The sequence below is a fragment of the Chelmon rostratus genome, chromosome 4 (assembly GCF_017976325.1).
Source record: "Chelmon rostratus isolate fCheRos1 chromosome 4, fCheRos1.pri, whole genome shotgun sequence".
Classification (NCBI taxonomy): Eukaryota; Metazoa; Chordata; class Actinopteri; order Chaetodontiformes; family Chaetodontidae; genus Chelmon; species Chelmon rostratus.
The window spans coordinates 11,623,102-11,649,857 of NC_055661.1; the positions used below are offsets into that span (position 1 = coordinate 11,623,102).

Sequence of the window (26,756 nt, forward strand, 5' to 3'; positions counted from 1 at the left end):
AAAATGATTTTGTGGACATTAAAGCAGTGAAGTTGTTGTTACGCCACATTGATCAAAGAGGTGCATTATTATGAAGGTTCTGACCGGAAGTTTCTATAAATGTCTGTAACTTGACTGTGGTGTACTTTTCGTTTCGTAGGGAGGAGTCAGGCGTTAGTTTCTGTATTAAAGTGACATGTTTATTGAAATAACAGTGACCCTGTAACATGTATCGCACAATGTATCCATAATGTAGTCTGTGCATGTTGTTGACGTAAAGCTATTGATCAGTGACCAGACAATTTTCGATAAAAGATCGAAGGAAACTGACGGAACAGGAAGGCGGAACAAGTAAGTTCGGCAAAGTGGCTCTCAACTGTGCGATTTCGTCACCGTTTGATCATCCTTCTGACAGACTGAATGTTTTTACACGGTTTTATCGAAGCTGAAATGTGTATTAGATATGAATAAAGTGGGTTTGTCCTGTCTAGTTCGGGGTTTTTAGCTGGAAGCAACAAGTCTGACCGAGTTAGCTAGCGGTAGTCACGTCACGTATAAACTTCGTACAGTCGTCATGTGCCCTGCTGTTTAATCTCTGGCTTTTATCCCTCAAAGTGTGCTTAAAAACGGTATAAAGTGCGCATTATCATACGGCTGGGGCTGCAGATATTTAGACTGAGGTCTAAATGAGCTTTGTTGTGCCCTGTTAAAGTGGTATCAGACGGTTTGACTCGGTTTTATTGTCATTCCGCAGATTCTTCGGTTTCACGGCGGAATTAGCGCCCGAAAGAGGAAATGACTCATGTTCACTTTAACACGATGTTTCATCGTTAAAGCCTTCCTGCTGTCACTGTTCAGACTTGCCGTTTATCTGAGATGTTCAAGGTGAATTCGAGCCTCCTCACTTTTCACACCGTGTAGTGGTGGAGAGATGAATCAAAGTAAGAAATAAAGCAAATGTCCTGTATTTAGCGATAATCAGTAGGTATAAACCTCATGGTTCGTTATTTATATTCGTGTACCAGACAGCTGTGACTTCATCCTGACATGACCTCCATCTTTTAATGCTAAGATTAACACTGAATTTAAGATTTACATTTGCCTCAGTAGGTGGACAAGGCAGGGCTTATACTGAAAACATTCCTGCATGCAGCTGTAGGCCCAAGACAGCGACACAGATGCAATTGTTGTGTAATCAACTCTCATGTATGTATAAGATTGTAATAGAGCTGAAAAGATTACTTGATTAATTGATTAGCATATCAAAGCTTAAATGCCAATCATTACCATGTTTAGGCTTCTTAACTGTGAGGATCTCTGCTGCTATCTTGAAAAGTGTGATGGGCATTTCCCAGGTCCCTATTTTCTAACATCTGATAGACCAAATGATGAAATGATTGACTGATGAAAAAAAGTGATGATGACATGTTTTTTGATGGGGTCAGCACCAAACTAGTGTGTTTCGTTAAGTCTGGAGAATATGATTTATATGCTGGGACATCTCTGTAGCACCACACGGCTTCATTCATGTTATGGTATGTTGTGATACATTTTACAATGTCAAAAATTTGCAGCTCCTGTGATTTGGATATTGCACATGGCCATATTGTGATATTGATAATATTTCAATTAATTGTTCAGCCCTAGTTGTAGTCATAGACTGCAATATTTTATAAAAACTGGCTTGATAGACAGTCAGCACTTTAGTGAAAATGTAGATCTATTAATCAAACTCTGTCCCTTTCTGCCTCTGCAGGGCCACAGACCGAGTCGAAACAAATAGCAAAAGACAGTCGCTAACAAAGATTCACCACTGGTTATTGTCACAACCTTTTGACTGCTTCTATTTTAATAGTAAATAATTCACTAGAAGCATTCAAACAAATCACCCACTGCCACCACATGCAACCATGTCCATGGCCCTGAAACAAGTCTTCAACAAAGACAGGACATTCCGGCCCAAGCGCAAGTTTGAGCCCGGGACACAGCGCTTCGAGCTGCACAAGAAGGCCCAGGCGTCTCTGAATGCAGGGCTGGACCTGAAGCAGGCCGTGCAGCTGCCCCACGGCGAGGACCTCAATGACTGGGTGGCCGTCCACGTGGTCGACTTCTTCAACCGAATCAACCTCATCTATGGCACCATCAGCGACTCATGCACTGATCAAACCTGCCCCGTCATGTCCGGCGGGCCCAAGTACGAATACCGCTGGCAGGACGAGCACAAGTACAAGAGGCCGACAGCACTGTCAGCCCCCAAATACATGAGCCTGCTCATGGATTGGATTGAGGTACAAATCAACAATGAGAACATCTTCCCCACCAATGTCGGTAAGTGCTGAGATTCACTACAGATGGTGCGTTAAGGCTTTAAACTGTCTATGCTGATATCCAGAATTAGGTCACAGACTTTTTTGGGTTTGTGTGTCTTCTAAAAAAGTGTTTTCAGTATAAGAAACATTCAAGAAATCCTCATGGAAAGAATCTCAAGGATTGCTTGAAATCTCTGAGTCAGGTAGTGAACTCTGCTTGTGTGCAAACCAAGCTGTCAGCCATCCATAGACAATGACCACAGATCCTAATGTTACAAGTTCTTGTCAGTTACGCTATTTCAATTCATTATGCTCCATAAAATGTTGTGAAATAATGATCAGTTTCCATCCCAACTCTGAAGAGCTCAAAGCGATGTCTTATTAGTGGTGTTCAGCTAATAATAATATAAAACAGATGAGCAGCAAATTTTGACAATTGAGAAGCTGTGATGCTGCAACCCAGCAGAGAAGAGGACAGCAGAAAAGAACATATTTACACTTATGATTTTGGGGGACTCTAAAAATTGTTCCAATAACACAAGGATAAAAATATGTCCTTGATTCAGCTGGTCACAACTTGTAGACATGCAGCAAATGACAGAGGGTTGCAAGAAGATTGTTTTGTTTTCAGGGGTCAAGCCAAAAGGTCTGGAACTATTCTTGGAATATGCAAATATATGGTATTTTAACTTATTAAATGACTTCAATGATTAAATAAACCAAGATAAAATTCTGATGAGTGAATGCATTTTAAATCTGAAAGCACTGTTTAAAAAAAAAAAAAACAGATAACCAAGAGATGTTTCAGATTCAATCTGCAAGGCCACATTTATTAGATTACCGACAGTGTTGCACATAGCAAACGCTACAGGCTAATCTTCTGCTGCTGCGGCATTCTCGGTTTGCTATTATCTCAGTCTGTAGCTCTCTGCATGTGTGCATGCAGTGTGCTTTGGCATCTGCCTAACTACAGAAACATCCAAGCAATGGATTTGAAAATGGGTCACACAATGTACAGTTGGCTATGAATAGAAACGACCTCTGACGCGCCTGTCCTCTGGAACAGATTCCTGAAATATTATTGAGTTAGTCAAAGCAAAACGACACACTAAATTAATCACTTGGTTAGAGCAGAGGCTTATCCCCCAGACCAAGTCGTGTTGGTTTTCCATTCACGTATGACGTGACTCAGGCTGGTTCCAACATGAGGGGCTTTGGGGGACAAAAAAGGTTAAGAATCACACTGACACGTAGTTAAAATATTCTGTAACCACTACAATATATACATCGGTATTTCAAATGTGTTCCTTTCTGTGAAGCAAAATGCAAGAGGTCGTCCTGGATTGACTGTAGTGCTCTCTCCATCTGTTTGACTCCCAGGTACTCCCTTCCCTAAGACCTTCATGCAGGTGGCTAAGAAGATTTTGTCTCGTCTGTTCCGGGTGTTTGTCCACGTCTACATCCACCACTTTGATCGCGTGAGCCAGATGGGGGCCGAGGCTCATGTCAATACGTGCTACAAGCATTTCTATTACTTTGTCACTGAGTTCAACCTCACGGACCACAAAGAGCTGGAGCCTCTGGTGAGTTAAAGAAGACATAGCATCTAATATTGAGCTGAATACAAAAGGAAATGACATTATGTTTACAAAACGAGAAAAGGCTTTTCATATGTTTATGAAGTAATGGGATTTCCAACACTCACTCCTAAACTAGTTAAAGCTGTATTTTATTTTGTAAGACGATCGGCATTAATCATACAGCTACCAGTATGTGCAAAGTCACATGAAACTACTGTATTAAAGTGCATAATAAAATAAAAAGGAGCCTGACAGGTACTGGAACTTCGAGATAGATGTCAATATTTGACTCAGAACATAAAACCTTTTGATAAGGATCACTTTTATTTGTTTTTATGCGTCCTCGCCAGCAATAGCCATGGCCATTTTCGGGTTGTCCATCAATCCGTCCATCTGTTCTTTTATCGTGACATCTCAGGAACACCCTGAGGGAATTTCTTCAGGTTTGCCACAAGTGTCCATTGGACTCAAGGACAAAATACATTTTTGAGCATAACTGAAAAATTCATACACTAATTCCCATAGGATAAAATTATGAGGTGATGACATATTGTACCCAAGAGGTCAAAGGTCAACTTCACTGTGACATCATAATGTTCTGCAACAATTTACGCGGCACACCGATCAAAAACATTTACATATAACAGCCACAGACACCAGTGTTGGGAAAAGCTACTTGGAAAGTGCAGTGAGCCAAGCTGCCAGTTACTCTAAATTAAATGAAGCTTCACTACACCCAAGCTACCCCTGAAGAAATGTGATCAATTAAGAGCTGAGCTACTGAAATCTGTTTGATGTAGAAAACGACTACCACCACGCTACTGAGAAATGTTGTCAAACTAGTAACACTGCTGCTTTTGCGCGCCGCTACTGCCTGACACTGACAGACTCACATACTGACATCATTTACTTTGACAGAAAACCCGAAGTATATTAAATAAGCACAGTAGTCAGTGTTCCACAGGGCATGTCTATCAAGTTCATTATGTACAAGTACATGCAACAGACGCACATACCGTCACGGCACACAGCAGCTCTACTGTAACAACAAAACCAGCTGGGCTGGTGTTGCAGTATGAAGTGTGGAGATAACGTGAGGTCTGGCTACGACACAACACAAAAAGCAAAGTGAAAAACAGTTTCCCACACACAACATATCACTCTGGTTATTTGACTGGTTTCAAATTTGGCTTAACATGCACAGTTTCTCTTCACAGTCTCTCAATATTAAATAGGCCACATTACTCCAGCATCTAGGTCTAGAATAGATGCTACTAGCCACTTTAGCCTTGCATGTTAATGCCAAATTCAATAGACTAACCAGCAAGATATACAGTAAAGCAACATAAAAACATGTAGTTTTGAAGTCGGTGTTGATCCGTCCTTGACTTTTAGGTTTGAAGCAAACCCTGCTTTGTATCGTCCCTCGAGGCAGTCCAAAGGAAAATGATTAGCGCACACATATAGCCTAAGAGTTGTTGTTATTGTGGGGACATTTCTTGGGGATGGGGGCAATAGATGAAGACTTTTGCGTTGGTTCTTGCAGCCAATAGCGGAGAAATGTGCGCGCATTGCTCATAATGTTAGTTTCCGCATCTTGGTGTTACAGGAGTCAGCATTTTAGCGCAGAACATAAAAGGTGAGGGATGTAACTCCAATACCTGCACGTTATCGCAGCAACAGTGAAACTCCTTTTTAAAAAAAATATGCTTAGACATTTATCACGGGATTGACAGTATTGACACTGGTGACGGAGATGAAATCGATATACCTCCCACCCCTACCAACGCTCAAATTCATAGTTGGCAAATAAACTTGTCAGCACCTCCTATTGGACAAACTATGTAATCGAGACCCTGTTGCTAAAGTATCTCAAGCACATCTTGGGTATTTCTTGTTGCAATATCTTATCGGCCATAGTATACACCGACACTGATGTATCCCTGATAAGCTAATATAGATGATAAATACTCTATCAGTGGGTAAACTGTGTCCTTTATTTAGTGATTGCTAGAAAAAGTGAAGTCTTCGGGCACCCTTGTGCCCTAGTTTAAAGTGCTGACCATGAACCATAAAGAAATTTGCAACACGTGAGCTGCAATTCGCAACATGATGTCATTTCCTTCTGTATTCTTTTTTTTTTTGCTGCTACTGCTGCTATTTGGGATATAAACATCACTCACAAAAATCCCTTAAAGGAAACAGGAGCCTGTCAGGGGACCTTTGTTGCACATATAATTCCAGTGTCTACAAAAAAAGTCCCACAAAGACATGTTTTTTTGTTTCCTTAATGATTTAGATGGTGTCATGTTTTCTGGATCTTGAAAAATTCTTATTTTAAAATGATGAAAGTCTCTTGAAAGACATGAATCAGTCATGCTGCATTCCTGCATAGCCCCAAATAGTTGTTTTAATGAACCCTCCACGCTTAGTGAGACGCTTTATGTTCTGTGTGTGTCCTGGCATGTCTTGTGCTTTAACAAAGGCCTGTGTGACCAAAAGTTGACACAATTACGTGGATGTTTGCTGTGGAGATGATGGGGATGTTTGACCTCTTTCTGTTCGCTAATTTTCACATCCAGCACTTTCTTGTCTTGTGATAGATTTCATTGCTCTAACTCGCTGTACTGTGTGCGTGCATTGTGTCTGCAGAAAGAGATGACCTCTCGGATGTGTCACTGAGGGAACACAGCTCACCTGTTGACACACGCCGGACGAACGAATCCGTCCATCTAGAAGACTGCAGCGGAGAACTAAAAGAACAAACAAATTCAGAAAAGAGTCTATTTTTATATTTAAGTACTGTAATCTATTTTAGCCACATATTGTAGGTTTTAACCAAGAACCTTGTCTTATGAGGCATTCTGTTCCTTTTAAAAAAAGTTTTCCAACATTTTATCAGAGCACAGTATTATCAGAGGTGTATGTTTGTGTTGATGTTTTTCTCTGTTTTATCTGACTCTCAATCATTCCAGGACGCTTCTGTCTTTCTGACTAAAATGATCTAAAATTAGTATGATTCTTATTGTACATCTATAAAATCATTATGTTGTTACATTAAAATTATTCTCTACTCTGTTCTAATATGAATGTGGTAATCACTATTTAAATGAACACTGGCTGATTTTGCTTTCTGAAGCTAATACTGGCTTAGCACTAGCTCAATCTATTGATTCCCCCCTCCCCATGTTTTTCTCTAAAACTGTCGACAGTTCAGTCAGTTTTCCCAGTCATGTCTGAACTTTCATGCAGGAAGTATTATGTACAAATCACAATGTGGTATGGTAGCATTCATTCAAAAGCTATATACATACAGTATCTGGAAATGAACTAAATACAGTAATTGCCTGCAGGTGACTCGGACATTATCAAGTCTGTGTCATTGCACATTTTGGGCCTTGGGCCACCAGGCAGGTTCTCAGATGTCAGGTGTTTGTTGCAGATACTCTTGGCAGCTGAAGGTCACACGAGACTCGAACCTCACATGACAAAACTCTGGTGGCAGCACATGTTTAAAAGCCCATTTGTGAAACTGTCCACTGGGTGGCATCAGATACTAAAACCGTTTCACCATGGTGAAATACTGAAATGCTGCAATAAATATTGTAGCCCTTACACAATCTGCCCAATGTCCCAGTTCAAGTCATAAAGAGGGGACATGGAGCCCTTCTAGACCTGATTCGAGCTAGTGTTTTGACTAATCTGGTTATGTAAGAAACAGGCCAGACTGTACTGTGATGAATACACAGAGAGTTTTTGTTTTGAATGAACCCAGCTTTGCGTGATTGGGTCAACAACAGTCATGAATAGGCTTGAGAACAGCGTTGCTGGTCAGAGTTAGAGACTGTCATCAGTCATAAAGGTTTGGATTATGTAAATATTGAGCAGCAGTCTTGCCCTCAAGAAGCAGTCCAATATAAACACAAATACAAGGCAACTTGTGACAATCATAAACTGTTAAGTTGTACATTTTGTAAAGGAACATTTCGCCTTATTACCCCTGCAGGAGGACCTGCTGGGGGTCGTTATCTGCAGTGGTGTAAGATGTATTCAGGTCCTAATAACACTAAAAGAAAAAGTTCTGCATTCAAAATGTTAAGAGTACTCAAAGAATGGACCCTTTCAGACTGGTATATATTTTTATACCAACAACTTTGAGTGGAAACACAAACATTTTTTATTATCATTGAGTTGAGTTAATGATTCAGAGCAAATTTTAGTTGCTAAAATTTTTGGTTCACATTTGGAGAGTTTTCATTCTATTTCACATGAATTTGATTAGTATGTTATTTTGCATAAATGTGTTATATTGTGGCGTATTATTATTTAAAATACTCCCAAATATACTGATTTCAAAGATCACCCAGCCCAACTGAGAAATTAGCATGTTGGTGGAATTTTAATGCTGTAACCGTTGAGGTGAAGCTCTGTTTATATATCGCTGTGTGGTTTTATCTAACGTATGATTTAGAAGCTGGTATGTGTTGTGACTCACATCTAAATCTGAAAAGTAACCAGTAACTGCAGCTGCCAGATGATTGTACTGGAGTAAAAAAAGGAAAAAGTATATTTCCCTCTAAAATGTAGCAAAGTAGAAGTATAATGTAGCATAAATAGAAATACTCAAAGTACAAGTATTTCTGTAAGTGTACTTAGTCATTTGCCATCACTGAGCATCTGTCAGTCATGTCCAGCTGGATGTGTATGCCACTGCACGTATATTCACAACTTAAATATATTGTTTCTAGTTTCCCTCCTTCTTTCAAGATGCTATTTTGACATGTTAGTATAAATCTTAGTAAACCAACACACTGTAACTATCTGCCCCACTAACACCAGCCATTGAAATGACCTCATTGCCTGCTGCAACCTGATCCTCTTACAGGACTGTCCCTCCTCTCTACCTCCTCCCAGCGGAGTCACTTCCTGCAAACACTCCACTGTACTCTGGCAGCATGCGCTACGTCTGTTACGTGTGAGGTGAGCTGTGTCCGCCTCTCGCTCTTCCTCTCTCTGGTGTGTTTTTCACTTTTGGAATGTACCAGGCAGCCCTGATGTGCTCCGCGGTTGGGAGACATAAGGGAAAGTACTAGAAAGAGGCCATGACCTACGGGAAGAGCTTTGGGCTGTATCCAATCTGACTGAAGCCCGTCCAACTCTGTCAGGGTTTATGCAGCAGTGTCTGCCAGTTGTTTTGGTGGCACAGTGTGATTATTTACAAGCAGAGAAAAGGGTTTGGGAGATAATGTGACTCAGCAAATGTTGGAATGAGCACACACCCTTAACGGTTGTGTGGCTTATGAGTCAGTTGCCTCAAAAAGTGCTGTAGTTGGTAGAGATGAAAAGTAATGATTTTTAGAGCCCACAGCTGGAGAGGAACCATAAAGGTTCCAGTAAGATGATGAATTATTTAACAGTGGGACCACACGAAAGTTATTCCAGTTGGTACAACCTAACCCCATGCCCTCTTTTGATAATGGATTAATTAAATGTCAACATTTGCTAATGCCAGCTTCTCTGTTCGAGGTATTAATCTGTGGGTTATGGGGTGGTCATGGACAAAACAAGCTATTTGAAGGGGGCTCCTGTTTTCTGAGGTTTAATGGGCCAAACAATTACCTGAGAAAATGATCGAACTAATAAACAATGAGAACAATCATTAGCTACAGCCCTAAATATGTAATTGTGCATGTGTAATACCATGTAGGTATATCTCACTATACTTTTACATCATCTATTGTGAAATCTACAAAAAACAAATCTAAATAACATTTCCATGTCTGTGTGAACCAAGTGACTGCAATCCACAGCAAATAGCAATTTCCCTTTCTGTTACGGACATGCAATTGTTCCTCTGTGCACTGTAATTTTGTCTGAAGTTTGCACAATAGCACGACAAAGGCTGATTATTATGTTCCAATGCCTTAAACCCACTCACTTCCTATAAGCTTCTAAAAAGTAGCGCACTGGTGATGATTCATTACATGTTAACACTAAAACTTTGAGTTATAGCTGCTTATTCAGAAATTATATAGTGACACACACACTGCAGCCCAGGCGAAAAGTCCATGAAAATGACAAAACATTTCAACTGTGTGCTAGTAACAAGTAACAGAATGCAGTCTGCGTATTGCCCAATCTGAAAGGAGATTCTAAGAATTTAAAAAACATGATTAAATTCAGAATGCTTTGTTATGCGTGGTTATGTAAGAGCAAAGTGCAAAAAAAAAAAAGCATGCAAAAGGTTTTCCAGAGCACAACTGGAGCAGAGTTGGAACAAAACAAAGGCTGTTGAAAAATTCTTGGTAAATGTTTCTGTGTTAAAGGAGTTTTGCTGAAAACTGGATTCATTTCAGTTGTGCAGTGGGTTGTCTTTCTACTGCTACAACTAACACATATACTTTATGTTTTTGACAGAGGCTTTGTTTGAGTCTTTTCCGAACTGGAGACAACTTCATTCTAAGAAGTTTGCTCTGGGAAGTCTTCTCGGAAAAGGTACGATCAGCACGATGGGGCATTGTTACCTCCCTACTGAGAAGTATGCAACTTATTGCGGCTGTGTAAGACAGCGGGCTGCTTCTAGCGCACTTATCTTGTTAGACTTTGACAGTTGTATTTGGACATGCCAGACGTGCATTTCATGAATACATGTGCAGTGCTGCTTCACTCACACAGATGCATTTGGAATGTGGTATTGTACTGTTTGCAATAGATAGTACAGGAATGTTTTGCAACAAATCCTGCTAGTTCGTTTCAATGCATCAATCAAAAGGACTTCTAGCCATCTATAAAGTATTTCAAGTGTAGCTTTGTGCTCTTTGTTCTATTCTGACATGATCATAAAGTTGTGCAAATTTACTTTTCTACTAAAGCAGCTTTAAACTTTGAAAAATTATCTTACAGGCTTCTGGCAATGTTACATATTCTGTATCAGCCTATTGCAGCTCTGCATTGTGTTTACAATGAGTTAGATATTCAAACCCAAGGCTGCATATTTTGTATTGCTGCGCTGTTGCATCAAATGGAAGTACTGTAATTGTCATGTGTATGATTTTACACACATTTGCTCAAAATTCAGCTTGACATGTTTAGTATTACAGGAAACTTTGAGATCTGCCCTAGTGTTTAAAATAGCTTGTATGAATTTGGATAATGTTTGGCTGCACAGCACGAATTTGTGCTGACTGGCCCACCGTTGGATTAGTGGGGCGTTGAAATGTTTGCAAAGCAGTTTCGAAGAAGTGTTGAATTAAATTTCAGGGCAGCTTACTGTACTGGAAAGTCACACATTAACTACATGAGAATGTCGTTTATGAAACACAGTGAAAATACTGCATCTGCACACATCCTCTGAGACAGATGGCAACAATCCAACTGTTTGAACAAATATCTGCTGTACATCTACAGCTTTATCTCCATACAATATCAGGATATCGTGGAAGACTAGCCTTGGACTGCGCCGTTGTCACAAACAACTACTCTGTTATATCATATTTCAGACTGGGATAACTTCTGCCTATACAGAGAGCCCCCTCCTGAGTGTCTCCTGGTTAAGTGCCATTCACATCAGAAGAGGGGTTGTTGCCACCTGAAGTTATTATTGTGGCCTATCCCTCTTCCTTTTGACCTGTGGTGACACAGACCCACCCCCTGCACTTCGACGTGTGATCTTGTTTTCCTACTAAACCCTCAGCTACACCATGTGCTCAGGCAGCCAACAGCTTGCGTAATGTTTGCTACCATCGGGCTTACGTTTGAGGGGCAGAAGGTGAAAGGAGGAGGAGAGGCTGAAAGTCTCCAGTCACAAGACGGTCCACTCCAGAAAACAAACCATACATGGTTTTAACTTGAACACCTTTGATAAACAATAAATGAATGCTATACAGAGCAAGTCTGTGGACTACGGATAATATACAGTGATAAATAACAGTTAACATGACAAATCACATAGGACATACAGTAGAGCTTGATGCCAAAGCACGTGGTGCAAAAAAAGCATTTACACTTCTTGGCATACAAGGTAAAATGTGGGAAGTTGCTGAAAAGGTATTGTCATTTTCTATTTTCTACTAGTATCTGGACTTCATTAAGGGGATGCATGTAAAATAACAATATTAATATGAGATAACAAAGAGGTTTGTCATCCCTCTACAGTGCCTCTGTCAAAATACCATAGCCTTTAATCCCTGAAAATACTCTATGAACTTGTCATGTCTGTGAAAGTATTGCTCTGGCATTTCGCAATTAGCATCTCACATCATCAGACTTCTTGGATTTCCTTCATTATCACAACCATGAGACAGTGTCTCCTGAGCAGCCTCCTCATCAGGCTCTGAAACGTGCTCTGTCTCTGCCTTGTCACACATCACAAAAGGCGGGGGCTGCAACTAGCCATTGCAGTGCTCACCTTCCCTGTCAACTACTATACACAAAATCCAAAAATTACTTTGCACTGTATGAATTATTTCCCATACTGCTGCATACACCGTAACCAGCAATAACGACCCAGAATTATAAAACAACACTGACATTGTGCCTGCATTGAGTACTTTTACTCTTGATACAGAAAGTGGACTCATTTTGATGCTCATACTACTTTACTTCCATATATTTTTGAGAGCAGGGCTCCTACTTAAGGTGTTTCTCCTTTGCTCCTTTTTACTATTAAAAGTTGCAAAGGAAAACATCTGAACCTTCTTCTAGATTGCATGTGAGTATGTGTGTTTTATAATATGTTTGTGTATGTGATACTGAAATGCCACAACAGCTGAAGTCATGCCACTGCCCCGGTCAGTAATTTAGCTGTGTGCAGTGACTCAGGCAGGGAATTTCTTTGAACACTCATCTGGCAATGGCCGTCCATCACTGGGTGTGATAATAAAGCATTACATATGTACATTTTTCCGTTTCTGAGATACAAAGAGGAGTAAGAGAGGTGGTGTGTGCTTGCACGCCTTCTTTATATATTTAACATAGCACTGATCTGACAAATGGTTCTCTAATGTACCAGCCCCTATTTATGATGTGGCTTTGACGTCCAGTGACAGCAGCAGAAACTGTTCTTATCATTTAAAATAGTGTAAACTGGTGGATCTTGTCTGTCTGCATGCTACGGTAATCCCGTCCCTTCCCACCTCCGCTGAGATCGTCTCATCGCTTTCATACAAACAGCCGTAGGTGCTGATGGTGCCGAGGCGCACGTACACGCCGTTTGGTTCCTCCATACATGCCATCGTGTGCTCCCTGCAACAAAACAGAGCTCACTGGCCGCGTACCGTTTCGTTTGTATAGCCAACTTGTTTCTGAGGCCTTTTCTTAACATGTGCTCAGAAGTTCACCTAAGACAATATTACGCCATTTAAATGACGTTCCTCGTCATGATAAATGTTTTTTTTGTCTTCCGCACCACTCCGAGGAGCTATTTGAGCTTCCTACTTTCAACAGCGGTAACGTTATTTTAATGGGACGAAATGGTACCTAGCCACCATATCCTTTTCCAGAAAACACATGATCCATCCAGTCTGTTGATGCGGTCCAGGAGGGTGGAGACAAGGAGGAGTCAGCAGGAAGGTTATAAAACCACCTACGTTGCTGCTTATTCGCCACCTTCCACGCACTTCCTATCAGGCGTATCCCCCCCCGCGACCGTCCTCTGCGGCTTTTGAAGCAGTGGGTCAAACAACGACGCTAACACTGGAGCTGTAAAATTACCAACGGGGTGAGTAAAAACAGCTGCTTTGGATATCAGTTAACCTACACGCAGTTTGGCTATTTCGAAAAGGTGATTTTACCCATTCGCCTCGCAACAGTATACTAATATTTCAGTTTTAACGGGAGGTAACCTTCGTTGGCTCTCGTTTAAGTTAAGTCTATTTTAACTGCTAACTCGTGCGACCAGTGCTCGAGACAGGCGTTTCGCGAGTTCACCGTTATTATTCAGGAGCGTGGTAATGTTAGCTAAAAGAATGTTAGCCTCCTTGCGGCTGTTGTAGCGGCCGCTAACGTTACTGCTAAACCGAAAACAGCGTGGCTCTCCGACATATTCGCTTATTTTACCCAAAATGTAACGTTTGTATTGAGCTTTTCTTTTTGGTATATTCTTAACTTGCCCTATTAGAAAGGCTGTAGCAACCTAACAACTGAACTAAACGTGGTTGCGTTATAACGTTAGTTAGCTGTTGTTGCACTCTATTTTTATTACCCCATGAGCATGTGACGTGTATTTGCCAACGCTAAGCTGCAATGGTCTGCTTTAATGGGTTAAGCTTTCATTTAAAGTTGTCAAAACTGGTGATAGTTGGATGGTAACGTATCTCAGTGGTTTGTTCTGGTAATGTGGTTTGTAACGCTGCGGTGTGTTTCGTATTGTCCACAGGGCTCCCGTTTAAAGCGCCGCAGCAAGCTCACCAGCCAGCGCAGTGTGATCACTTGCGACTCTCTGAAACGACTTTGTTTCGGAGAAGTGCAAATTGATATCCCAAAACCACTGCCGCCGCCGCACGTCCACCAAAAATCACCCCAAATCGAAGAAAAATGGTTCAAAATAAGATCACCGAAGTCACTGGATTCCACCGCTCGTTCAAGGTGAGTTTGATATTTGTTGAGGGACAATGCAGAGCTGCTATCATGCCTTTTGGGAAGGCTCTATAATCGGAGCATTTGTCAGCATGTATGAGAGGACCTCACCTCGCTATATATAAACACATCTGTTGCTCTCCTACATCTTATGGCTGACGCATATGCTGTGTGGCCTGATGTCACGTGTATGTTGAGCTCGTGAAGTGCACTCCAGTAGGTGACAGCTAAGATTTGAACTGTTGCTGAAAATGTTCTGCATTCATATTTTGCACTATTTGTTTGTATTGTGTTGGAGTGGACTGCTGTATGGCTTTGGATTACTTGGTGATTGAGCATCAGGTGTTCAAAGTTTCAGGCCATCAGCTGTTTTACTCTTTGGAGTCTACTTTCAGTTTATGGTGGCAGGATGGGAGATAACAAAGGCTCTTATCATTATTTTTCTTACTCCATAGGGCCAAAATCCCTTTGAATCTGATGACTTCACTAAAAATGGATCCCATCTTATTGATTCTTCATTTAATTTTGATTCCTCCCCAAGACATGGTGAGTATTTTTATCTCAGTGAAACTAACTTTCTAATCTGTGTGTTCTGTAAAAGCAGTGGCTTCTCCAGTTTGCTAAAAAAAATATTCATAATAAAGACACTGAGTGCCTGTTAAGTTTTGTTTTCCGTAAGTGTTTTCTTTGAGTTTGATGGGTCATGTCTTAACTGGCACATGATAATGTAGGCACTCCTGTTTTCACAGACATGCCTTCCAGTCAGCCTATTGACATCCCCGATGCCAAGAAGAGAAACAAGAAGAAAAAGCGTTGCCGGGCAACTGACAGTTTCTCTGGACGATTCGAGGGTAAAAGCTTTTACTTCCAGTATCATTATGTTGCTGTTATAAGAACTCTTCATAGAACAAATCTGTTGAAACTCGAGATTCCACTCCTTAATACAATTGAGTATTTTCCTGACTTGGCAATCTTGATGCCACAGATGTCTACAGACTGCAGGAAGAGGTATTAGGAGAGGGCGCTTATGCCAGAGTGCAAACATGCATCAACCTCATCACCAACAAAGAATATGCGGTCAAGGTAAGCAAGCAGACATTGTTACATGCTTAATGGATGACTGTAATATATTTGAAAACATTAGCATAATGCAGTCTTGATTCCTGCAAGTTGGTGCTCATCTCTCATGAGTCTGTGAACATAGTTGTTGACACATAATGCTTGCCTGCTGTCTGTATGGGGTGCCATGGCTAGTGACCAATATAGACATGTTAGGACCATGCTTTGTTACTTCATCATTAAGTTCACTTGCTGTCGAAGAGTTAAATGGAAGAAAGCTGTGGTATGAGATGTCTGTCATTGTGTCCATGTTGCCTTCTTTTCATGGGTTATTCTTTAGAAACCATGGAAACTTCTGATCCTGGGGCAGGATTTTTCTTTTCCATTTTTCCCCCCTTAGTTCAGATCTATAGGGGACGTCTGCAGGCTCTCATCTGTGTTGTGCTACTGCTGCACTCACTTTTTTCTTTTTTTTTGTCTGAGTGTGCAACACTAGCTGCTGTTAGCAGGCCCTCCCCCTCTCTGTTTTTATACTTTGCCAGCCTATCACAGAGCTGGGAGGGATATACCCACCCCTTTTCTTAACTCCTATTGCCTACAGAGGACGCTCGTAGTGAGAACATTGTGTACTGGTAACTGTGCCAAAACAAAAACCCACGTAGGGAGGAAGGAGGGGTGCTGGGTGAGAGTTATGACCCAGGGTGTTTACACTGCTTTGTTCTCCTTCTAGCTCAGTACAGTTGTACTTTTTTTTTTTTTCTCTTTTTCCTCTCCAAATGGGGTGTGGACTCGTGAATACATGTCTTGGCCCATGTGGGCTTCCTTTTTTTGCTTTCTATAATGCTTATTTCCTCATTTTAGGAACAAAACATTGTGAAATTTTTTTCACAACTGGGAACTTAGGCTTGTTTTTCTTATGATTTTTTTGGCCTCTAACTCTCATGTGGATGCTGGTTGTAAACACTAAGCTATTATTTATTCTTATTCTAAACATTTTTCTGCCGTCTAGGTCTGTTAAAGTTGTAAACATAGTGACTAAAGACTGGTTCCCAAAAGAACAAGTGTCCATATCATACCATTAATATTTCAGAGGAGTCGGAGCACAGATTCTGTCATGTGACCATGGTCTGTTAGCATTGTTTACCCTGGGATCGCTGGAAGATCCCTTGGGACTTTGCAGTTCTGGGGGGGGAGGCATGAGGGTCGGCAGTTATTGGAGGTCATTTAGGAGTCGGAGGGGCTCAGACTGCTCCTGCCAGATGTCTGGTCTCTACCCTCCCCCTCCAGACTGGGGTGAGTTGTGTGGGCTCCTTGTGTTGCAATTGCAACAAAAGCCTCCGAGTACCAAGGACAAGCAGAGGGCTGTGCAGCACATGCCTATCTGAAGCTCTGGTTACCCAACAAATCTTCTCCTTAAAGGTGCAATTTCACAACCCTGGGTTGATGTTTGAACCTGCAGTGGGACTTGGTGGGGCCTTGTTTTGCAGCAGGCTGTGTGTGTGATTTGTATAAACAGCCACAAGTCGGAGTACCTCTCAAATAACTGCTGACCCATTATTATGATGATAATGCAGTCATCACCCATGTTTTGCATTTTCTTTTAAATCTTGCACATGTCATTATCACGGTGGGAGGTTTGTAATGATCAGGAGAAAGTGAGCTGATTGGTGGCTGTTTGTGCTGCTGACTCAGACTGGAACAGTGCAGCGGCTTTGGGCTGCTCATAGGCCTCTTGTCTGTGCATTAATCCTAGACACACACTGCAACTCTGGCCCCACTGGGCTTCAATAGCAGCTGTAATCCAGCTACCAGGAAGAGAAACATGCACAGCCTCCCAAGCAGACAATAACCAACCAGGGCTGGAAAATTCAGGCCTTTTGCTTTGGTGTCAGCAGTCTGTCTTTCTGTCTCTCTTGGCAGAGTATCATGCAGCTGGTGGCCCCTCTGTGGTTTAGTTCCAGGCAGCACAAAGTTATTTTTGGATGGCATTGTTTTTGTTGTTATGATAAACAGTTAGGATGAGCTCATGGGATCATTCAAAGGAATGCTTATGGCTCCTTAAGAGCACTTAAGATTTAAATATGGGTCGCATATGAAGGCTAAATATAGAGATGCTGTGACTTGTTTCAGTCTCATTCTGTTCAGTCTCTGTTTGGCATGCTGCACTGAAAGTAGGTTAAGCTGTCTTTGCAACTGTGTCACATGGTGGGATATGGGTAGGAAAACAGGGAAATACAGGTCTGGAAAGAAACCAGTTATGGGCAATGTGTATGGAATATATAATGTATATCTGTGTTATACTGCCTGGTCTAAAGTAAACACAGCCACAGGTGGGGTTTTGTGGTGCAGTGTGAAGGGATGGTCTTCACCTAGATATTAACTGTCACAGATGGGCTCAGTTTTTCTGAAGCTGTCAGAAGCACTTTTTGTTCTCCATTCTAGTTTTGTGGAAAACGTGAAAGTCAGACTCATTTGTTTAAGAGGTTATTTTTAGACAATGTGACTGAACCACAATGTTCTGTTCCAGATCATTGAGAAAAGACCAGGTCACAGCCGCAGCCGTGTCTTCCGTGAGGTTGAGATGCTCTATCAGTGCCAGGGCCACAGGTAATGTCCTTCTGTCATTACCAACTAAAGTTATGCCACCTGATGAATGCATGGAGACAGTATCACAAACTGACTTATCCAATTTGTGCTGAATCTTGTTCTATTGAAGCCTCTTAGTCCTCTTTCCTTCATACTGTACAAACAGTACCATGTTACCACTGGCTCATAGTGCTTTTTTCTTTTCTAAAGTAACATCCTGGAGCTGGTGGAGTTCTTTGAAGAGGAGGACAAATTCTACCTGGTGTTTGAAAAGCTTAGAGGAGGTTAGTGAATTACAGCTGCTGCAGGATGCCTGCATCAGATCCCTTTGTTTATTTTTGAACATTTCTGTAATGCATGTATGTATTCTGTAGTGTGTAGCCAGTTGTTTCTGTCTATATGTGGGAAGACATTCATTTAATGATTCGTCCTTGTAAATGCAGCTAATATACTCTTATTTTCCATCCTTTAGGGTCAATCTTGGCACACATTCACAAGAGACGCCACTTCAGTGAGCAGGAAGCCAGTGTTGTTGTTCAGGACATCGCCAGTGCTCTAGATTTCCTGCATAACAAGGGTAAGACCTCTCGTACACAATTGCAAGCAGTTTTATTACGTCTTATGATCACCAAAAAGGCACAGGCAACAGCCCCAAGGATATATGCTTACTGTAAAATGGGTTTTAGTACAGTAGTAAGGAATTGATGCCATACTTAACACAAGCTTAAGTTAAGCACAGTTGCATCATTATTGATCCCTGCGCTATGGCCAGATATTAGTATGAAAAGGGTGACTAATTTTTTATTTTTATTTTTTAAATAGGAATGGCACATAGAGACCTGAAACCTGAAAACATTCTCTGTGAGAGTGCAGACAAGGTGAGTTTACTGCTAACATATTTGAGGCCATTTAGTTAAAAGGGAAACTAATGTAGTAATGAAGATGGTGATATGAACCTTGGTAATGATAAGTGACAGTCGAAATCTCTGGTCCCACTGTAGATATTCCACACAAATGATACCAAATTTGTAAAAAATGTTGATGCATTTTAATGATTCTGAACTTGTATCTCTTGTCAGATTTCCCCAGTCAAGATCTGTGACTTTGACTTGGGCAGTGGGATAAAGCTGAATAGTGACAGCTCACCCATCTCCACCCCTGAGCTCCTCACTCCTGTAAGTCCTCCTGCATATTGTGCTTGTCTTGTTTGCCAAACAGCTTAGACCCCTTTTCTAAATGGGAATGGGACAATGCTAGGGAAAAGGAGACTGCAAATGCATGGTAGCAATGTATGGATATAGCTATTGAGAACGAGGAAGAGATTAATCTGTAATGCGGCCATGGTCACATTTCCCTGCACAGTGGTCTGTGTACTTGTGGATAAGCAGAGTGATTTTAGGCTGTAAAACAATGTCTTTATCAAGTCCAACTGGCAGGTTGCCTATTGGGCAATCCTCAGTGGCGTTAGCTGCAGGACAGCTCTCTGATTGGGAGAGAGAAAATATTGTTTTGAGGTTAAGATAGTTCACTGTTGGGAAGTCTCTCTGAATTGATATGGATTGTTTCCTTAATGACCCTAGCTGGCAGCTTTTGCTTTTCCTTATCATGCTGCAGTATCCACAACATTTGGTTAGCTATCCCTCAGTTTAACGTCCACGTTCTGTTGCTTATCAGTCGCAAATATTGAGGCGCATGAGTTTTGGGGTTATGATTGTTTAACCCTACCGCTGTCGTCACAGCACAAAATCCTCTGAGTGCCCAGAAAAGTGGGACCCTTGCAACCTCACAGAGGAATGGTAAAGTTGAACTGGCAAGCTTTCTACTTGTGTCAACACACACTCTGTCTGCTGGTTGTTTGGGAGGCTGGATAGATGGACCAGAGCAGGTGAAGGATAATTCAGCCTGCAGGAATGTAGGGTTGGGTGGGTGGGGAGTTCTACACTGGTAACTTCATCTTCCTTTGAGCAGAACTAATGGATAGAGAGCCCATCCCTGGACTATTTGAAGGGGAGAGTTAAGGGGCCACGGGGCGCCTCGTGTTTAGTCTACATGGACTTGGAAATAGTACTTGTTTGTTTGGGGTGAGTTACCTAGTTGTGTTTTTTGTTTTTTGATATTGCTAAGGTTTTTTTTGCTGGAAATGTTCGTACATAACCACAAGACTTGATCTAATGCAGTGATTCCAGTGGAAGAAAAGTTGATGCCTGAGGATAAGACAGGCTAGCACATCTCTTACGTGATAGCCTTGGGGTGTAGTAAGGCTGTAGGGAACACATTGTTACCTTTAAAAGGCCATGTCCTATGGTATGAAGAAGTTGCAATGAAACCAAAAAACACCAACTCTCTCATTTCCCTTTTCTGTCTGTGGTATGAGAAAAACATCCACCCTCTCTTTCTGCTTAGTCTCCACCCAGTGGCCCCAACCACGCCTGTGCTGGTCTGCGCTTTCTTTATGTTCTTTATACAAAGGCTGTGCATAAGGCTTGTTCTAGAAATTTTAGTCTTTGCCCATATACACCTAGCAACTGAGATGTGATTGGCTAGACCAGTGGGAGGGGGAGGGTCACTGGGAGGGACAAACACCCAGTCTGCTCATGCGCCCTGGCTTGTTTTCTTTGCCTTGATCACAGGAACAATGTTATCTGATTTTCATCTCACTGTTGGTACCCTCGCCCTGCCCCCACTTTACCCACATTCCTGCAGTTGCTGTTGCACAATATGATGTGGTTTTGTGTTTATTGCTTATGTTCCTGATCCAACTGACTGTGTTTAAATCACTTAATCTAAGGATTGTTGAAAATGTGAAAGTTAACTGTGGAAGTGTCTGTATGCTCTTTTGTACAAACTAGAAAGACAGGAACACAGGGAAGAGGAGAGGGATCTTTCTAGGAAAGGGCTAATTTTAGTTTACTAAGAAATCTGCACATGTGGCTGCTTGTCTGCTCGTCATGAAATACATCTGACTGTTCAAATGTCAATGCTCATGTGAAGCAGTTGGGATCTGGGAGGAGCAGCAACATGAAGACACTACACACGTGCAGCTTTGACAGTTAAAAAAATATATCAGACTGCCTGTGTTACTATTTCTTGTAAGTACAGCTGCATGATGACAGAAATGTCTCCTCAGTGTAAGCCTCTTCAGATAATCCCCATAGTTTACAAACAGCAGAGGTGTGTGTCATCATGTGGTGTCAGTGTGGTCTGACTAGTCACATGGTTTCAGGAAAGCCCCAGGTTGCAATGCCAACAAAGCCTGCGGTAACAGCAGCTGATCAGCAGTTATCTGCAGTTTACAGGAAGGTTTGAGGAGGACGTGACTGATGCAAGTACAGAAGGTGTTTGCAACAGCAGCACAGGAAGAATACATTTAAGTTTAGATTTGAGGGTGTACCACAGAGACATGATTGCCTCACCTCCAGCAGCTTTTGTCACAGAGCTGGCAGTTGCAGGCAGTCCTGGGCTGGCTACCTTTCCTCAAGACTTGTCTTTGATTGGTGTATATTTGGGTAGCTTTGAATTAAGGTTAGCCTTGATAGCTGTTCTTTGATAGCGCAGCTATCACATTGCCGTTCAGTGTTAAGGCACCTTATCCTTTGTGTCTTATGTCTGTGGCAGCTGCTTTTGGCCTGAATCCGAGGGGCTCGTCTGTGGAGGGAGTCGCCCCAGACATGATGTTGTTGGTGGAAACGTGGGGGTTGGGGTTTTCTCTCCGACAGAAGCAGCTTTGTCTGAGATGAGATTCCTGTGCAGCAAATTTCATTACATAAGGGTGCAGCAGGATGGAGGAGGAGTTAGGAGACAGCTGGGATATGGTACTGGGACACAATAGATGCCTGCTCAATGTAAACATGCTCGCCCGCAGATGAAAGGATCGATATAAACCAGAGGTTTCCCAGATGCAGGCCTCGGTGGGGACCTCTTGACCTGAAACATGTTAAATTCATGACAATAAAAGTTGTATAAGTTGATACCGTGAGGCAACAATGAAATGTCTTTTCCACAAATATCAACGTGTCCCGCTGAACTAGCGACCTTATCCTTTTTTCTGTTCCGAAAGTATAAGACGGCATTTGGTGTTTGTGTTTGCAAGTTATGTAACCAGCGAGGCCCCAGCCCAGTCTCTGGCTCTGCAGGACAACCAATCCTCTTTTCCATGCTCAGTGTTTGGCCTAATTTCCCTCTTAGCTACATAACAAGGCACCGTCAGAGCTGAGCCTATCATTGGCTTCAGCCCTTTTCGCCTGGCTTGTGTACCACCGGATGGTCAAAGCAGTGACTCACTACTGCTGCTGCCTACCCACACTGACCTGCTTCATTATAGCCTAGCCCTCCCTTCCTCTACCCTTGATATGTAATTGTACACAGTGTTCCTACTTCAGTGTCCTTAACACATTGAGAAAAGCTGTATAGCACATTTTAAATGAACCCACCACTGCAGATAAGCATGTGACTGTCACACACAGGCCAAGAGTGGGCCCCAAGCTTTTAAAACTTGCAACCACGAGGTATCAGCTGAGTGAAGGAATGTAGGCTGCAGCCAGAAGAGGCTTGTGTTTATTTTTCTGTTAAAGTTACTGTTTTGTCATTTCTGGGCCTGACTAACGTCCCCCCTGCCCCCTCTTTGTCTCACAGTGTGGCTCAGCAGAGTACATGGCACCTGAGGTCGTTGAGGCCTTTAGTGAGGAGGCCACCATTTACGACAAGCGCTGTGACCTGTGGAGCCTTGGAGTCATCCTCTACATCATGCTAAGCGGCTACCCACCCTTCGTAGGTCGCTGTGGTGGTGGCTGTGGCTGGGAATTAGGGGAACCTTGCCACACCTGCCAGGTAAAAATTTGACACATTCCTTGAGCCCTTGAACGTTCTTATATCTTGTACAGGACATCGGTCCATCCAGGTCAAGGTAACTGATGGTAAATGTTTTTAATTTCCATTTCTAGAATACTTTGTTTGAGAGTATCCAGGAAGGAAAATATGAATTTCCAGAGAAAGACTGGGCTCACATCTCCTCAAGTGCCAAAGACCTAATATCCAAACTTCTCGTTCGGGATGCCAAAAACCGCCTGAGTGCCAGCCAGGTGTTGCAGCACCCCTGGGTGCAGGGGGTAAGTCTTAACATCACCAGCCTCTACTGCATGTCTTTAACAGACATTCGTTATGTTTAGCTAAGTGTTGTGGTTTGTAATTAACTTGTTTTTATCTAACTTGTTTTTAGGGTGCATCTGATACTTTGCCGACATCCATCTTGCATCAAAGGTGAGAGAATGTTAGTTACAGCTACCAAAGACACTTTGTCTAAAATATTTGCAACTTGTATGTAATTTATTAACAATGACTATTTTTGTCTCTGATCTTGTCCATTAGAAACAGCAATGCCAGGGATCTGACATTCTTTGCGGACAAGGCCATGGCTGTGAACCGGCAGCTGGCTGAACAGGATGGCATGGAAGACCAGCAGCAGCAGGAAGTCCCATTTGTTGTTACCGCTACTGGCTCTTCTATGCACCTCTCTCCTCCTTCCAACTCCAAGCTGGCCAGGCGCAGGCAGCGAAGCAGCCAGCCCAAGGGAGGACCTGTCTCTGCTGCAGAGCTTCGTCAGCTCTTGGCCCCTCTTGTGATTGTGGGAGACTGTGCCTGAACTTTGTCAACCCTGACCTCCGACCTTCCGTTAAGATTCAAGTCCAGATCTCGGACTGCCCTGAGACTCTCCCTCTCCAATTCTGGCCCCTCTCCCTGGCTCTAGCTGGCCTTGGTTCCTCTGCCATTCAGGCTTTCTTGCCTCGCTGTAAAGGGAGATGTTGCTTGTAGCCCTTTCTCTAAATGCCTTCTGTCCTTCTGCAGCACTTCTGCCCTTCTGCAGCACTTCTGAAGCACATCAGCCCAGGGCCTGCATATAGCAAACACACACATATGTGCATGTCAGAGTTTGGGAGGAGGGCCAGTTAATGATTTGGGAGAGAGAGGGAGAGAGAAGTATTTTCTAAGTTAAGTTCTTTATTTCATAAAACTCAGCTCAGAAGAAATCAGAACACTTATCTTCGAAACTAAGCTCAGACACCAAAGGACAACCTGTTGTGCTGCTCCCACGTTACAACTGGATCCACTGTGAATTAAGTTATCTGGAATGTTCTCTTTGCCTGTATGTATATGCATGAATGGCCCATCTGCAGATACGTACAAGCTTATGCAATATGCCAAGATGAAGGCTGTTCTGTTTCGAAGGGATTTAGTATAAGGGGTTGGAAGGGCTGTTAGCCAATGCTGTCTGTGCCTGGTGCGGTCTATTATGTGGCTGGGGACTTCAAAGATTTTGTGGGGGGGGGGGTTTGTTGTTTTGTTTTTTTTTTTTGACCTCATTTAAGAAATTCCTCAACACTGAGCCTCTTCTGTAAATGTCTGAGATAAAACACGCACTCATCTAGCTTGGTGGCCATGCACTTAATGCTCCTAGAGCAAAGAATGTTCGTCTGTACCCAGCCAGCCATTACTTACTGTCGCAGTGATTCAGTTTATTTTCTGAACATGTGTCCTAAATTATCAGCGGCCACACCTTTCAGTGTATGTGATCATCAGACAAGTCTAATAGTATTTAATTAAACTATTGCACTTGGGTTATGATGCAGGGCCACTGCAAAATCAGACCCTCTGAGCTAGCTCTGAAGTATCTGGTGTTTGTATAAGCCAGTTATGTTAAATGGCCAGGCAAGTGAAACTGGGTTACTTGTTGAGAATTCATGACATGTCCCCTTGCCACAACCAGAGCTTGTTTTTTGTTTTTTCCCTACAAATCAATTTATGCATTAGATTAACCTTGAATATTTTGGCAGTAAAGGTTAGACCTCCGTTCAGGGGTTTGAAAAGCACATTTTGACCAATGTGACCCCAGTGTCATTTATTGATTGAACATTTATTTGGACCATAATTTTTGTTTCCTAAGGGTTCACCAGTCTTATGTTTGATGAGAAACCCCTTTTAAAAATAGTGATATTACAAATTCTCATAACAAAATCTGAGGCAGATGAGATTTTTCAAAAAAGAAACATTAAAAAAAAGGAAAAACATTCCACAAAACAAAAAACAAAAAAAAAGTCTTCCACGAACGTGTAGCTGTATTAAGTTTACTTTTTATGTTTGAAAACTCCATGTCAATGTGCCACACTGATTTTTTTTCCCCCTTTTTTATAGCTGTTAATAAGCTTTTATTTTCTATGACGATTTTCATGCAGGTGCTGTTCAGTTCAGGTGAAACACCGGATGTTTTCCTTTAAGTTCTTTTTTTTTTTATGTTTTTTGTTTTCAAAAGTTCAGAGTATGTGGTGTATGAGGTGAGATGGAAAGAGTTTAGTTGAGCTGGAGCGTTCATGCCCAGTGAAAGCGAGTTTTAATTTTTTTTTGTGTAAGAGTTGGCAATATTTTTTCTTTTTTTTTTTTTGTTCAGATTAAGTTCATTAAGCTCATTCTGAAACTGACAGGTTATGGATTGGTGATGAGGTCTCACAACACTGTAGCCATTTCACCAAAGAGGGTTCAAGTCATGACATTGAACATGTGATCCATCACCTAGCAGTGAGAAGTGGGGACTTCTGATTGTCCATGTCCTGTTGCCAGCACTGCAGCGACGGTACTCTGGTAATGGCTCCGTTGGTGTCGAAAGAGCCATTATACTGATAATAGGACACTGTAATAGTTCTAAAATACCTTTCTACAGATGCATAATTATGGGTTTTATGTCTTATAATAAGACTTACTTGAATTTGTGTATGCAGCTGTTTCTTCTCCATTTGGGAAACTACTTTGCTATCAGTAATCTCAAAGCATTAAGCTGATGATCAAGGTAATCTTGGGGTTTTGAAATTACCAATACAGTTCAGTATTCTGCCTTTTTCTCCCTTTTGAGCATCAGACAAATTAGTCCCTACCTTTTGATAGGGTTGGATACTCAGAAACGCACAGACTTTGGCCATACTCTGGAATATCCTGAATGGTATAATAAGAGTTTTCTTGGTCATTACCATTTCTACTTTTGTCAAACGGCAGTAGCTTTTTGGACTGCCTTTTATTGGGGGGAAAGGGGACAAAATGATATCCTTATGCCTCGCAATTTTTATATTGTAAGTCATTTTGAAACAAGAAAGTGTTAAAATTCAGTCTTTCATTCAAATGGACAGTCCATCACCCTCCCCACAATTTGAATGTAGCCCACAGGCAAAAGCATTTACAATCCAGCAACATTGATCAAATGTTTTATACATGGTTCATTTCATGGACATGGTGTGGGGTCATTCTGTTGATACAGTCCTCTTTTTTGAGAGTTGACACCTGAGTTAAACACTGTCTCAAATCACCCCAAGCCCACTATGTTCATGGGAAGAAATTTGACAAATACATCCTTTACAAAAAATATTTTGATTTAAAATAAGCACTTTACTGTACCATGTGAATGATTGCAGTTCACTCAAGGCAACATTTATGACAGTTGCTACAGAATTTTGTATTGTTTTTCTAAAAAAAATGCAATAAAATGCTTTGAACTACGCACTCGTCTGTCTGGTTACTGTATTTGCATTGTGTTTTGCTGAAAGCATGAAGGGTCAAAGTAAAAACAACTGCACTTTCCCTGGTCTCTGCTCTCTCCTGTATCTCTAGTTTCATATTAACTAGCAGTCTT

The 26,756-nt window shown here is 41.8% G+C and overlaps 2 protein-coding genes across 2 annotated transcripts; both read left to right on the plus strand.

Annotated features, from left to right (window-relative positions):
* Nucleotides 1–115: 115 nt before the first annotated feature.
* mob3a (MOB kinase activator 3A) lies at nucleotides 116–6,946 on the plus strand. The gene is made up of 4 exons (XM_041935664.1): nucleotides 116–330; nucleotides 1,736–2,307; nucleotides 3,669–3,871; nucleotides 6,521–6,946. Exons 2-4 carry the CDS (start codon nucleotides 1,890–1,892, stop codon nucleotides 6,548–6,550), a joined length of 651 nt encoding a protein of 216 aa, XP_041791598.1. The 5' UTR covers nucleotides 116–330; nucleotides 1,736–1,889; the 3' UTR covers nucleotides 6,551–6,946.
* Nucleotides 6,947–13,456: 6,510 nt separating this feature from the next.
* mknk2b (MAPK interacting serine/threonine kinase 2b) lies at nucleotides 13,457–26,622 on the plus strand. The gene is made up of 14 exons (XM_041934991.1): nucleotides 13,457–13,586; nucleotides 14,244–14,452; nucleotides 14,899–14,989; nucleotides 15,193–15,294; nucleotides 15,429–15,526; nucleotides 18,030–18,109; nucleotides 18,299–18,372; nucleotides 18,561–18,665; nucleotides 18,911–18,966; nucleotides 19,168–19,263; nucleotides 22,721–22,915; nucleotides 23,029–23,193; nucleotides 23,304–23,344; nucleotides 23,453–26,622. The coding sequence occupies exons 2-14, from the start codon at nucleotides 14,402–14,404 to the stop codon at nucleotides 23,724–23,726; spliced, it is 1,428 nt and encodes a 475-aa protein (XP_041790925.1). The 5' UTR covers nucleotides 13,457–13,586; nucleotides 14,244–14,401; the 3' UTR covers nucleotides 23,727–26,622.
* Nucleotides 26,623–26,756: the final 134 nt, after the last annotated feature.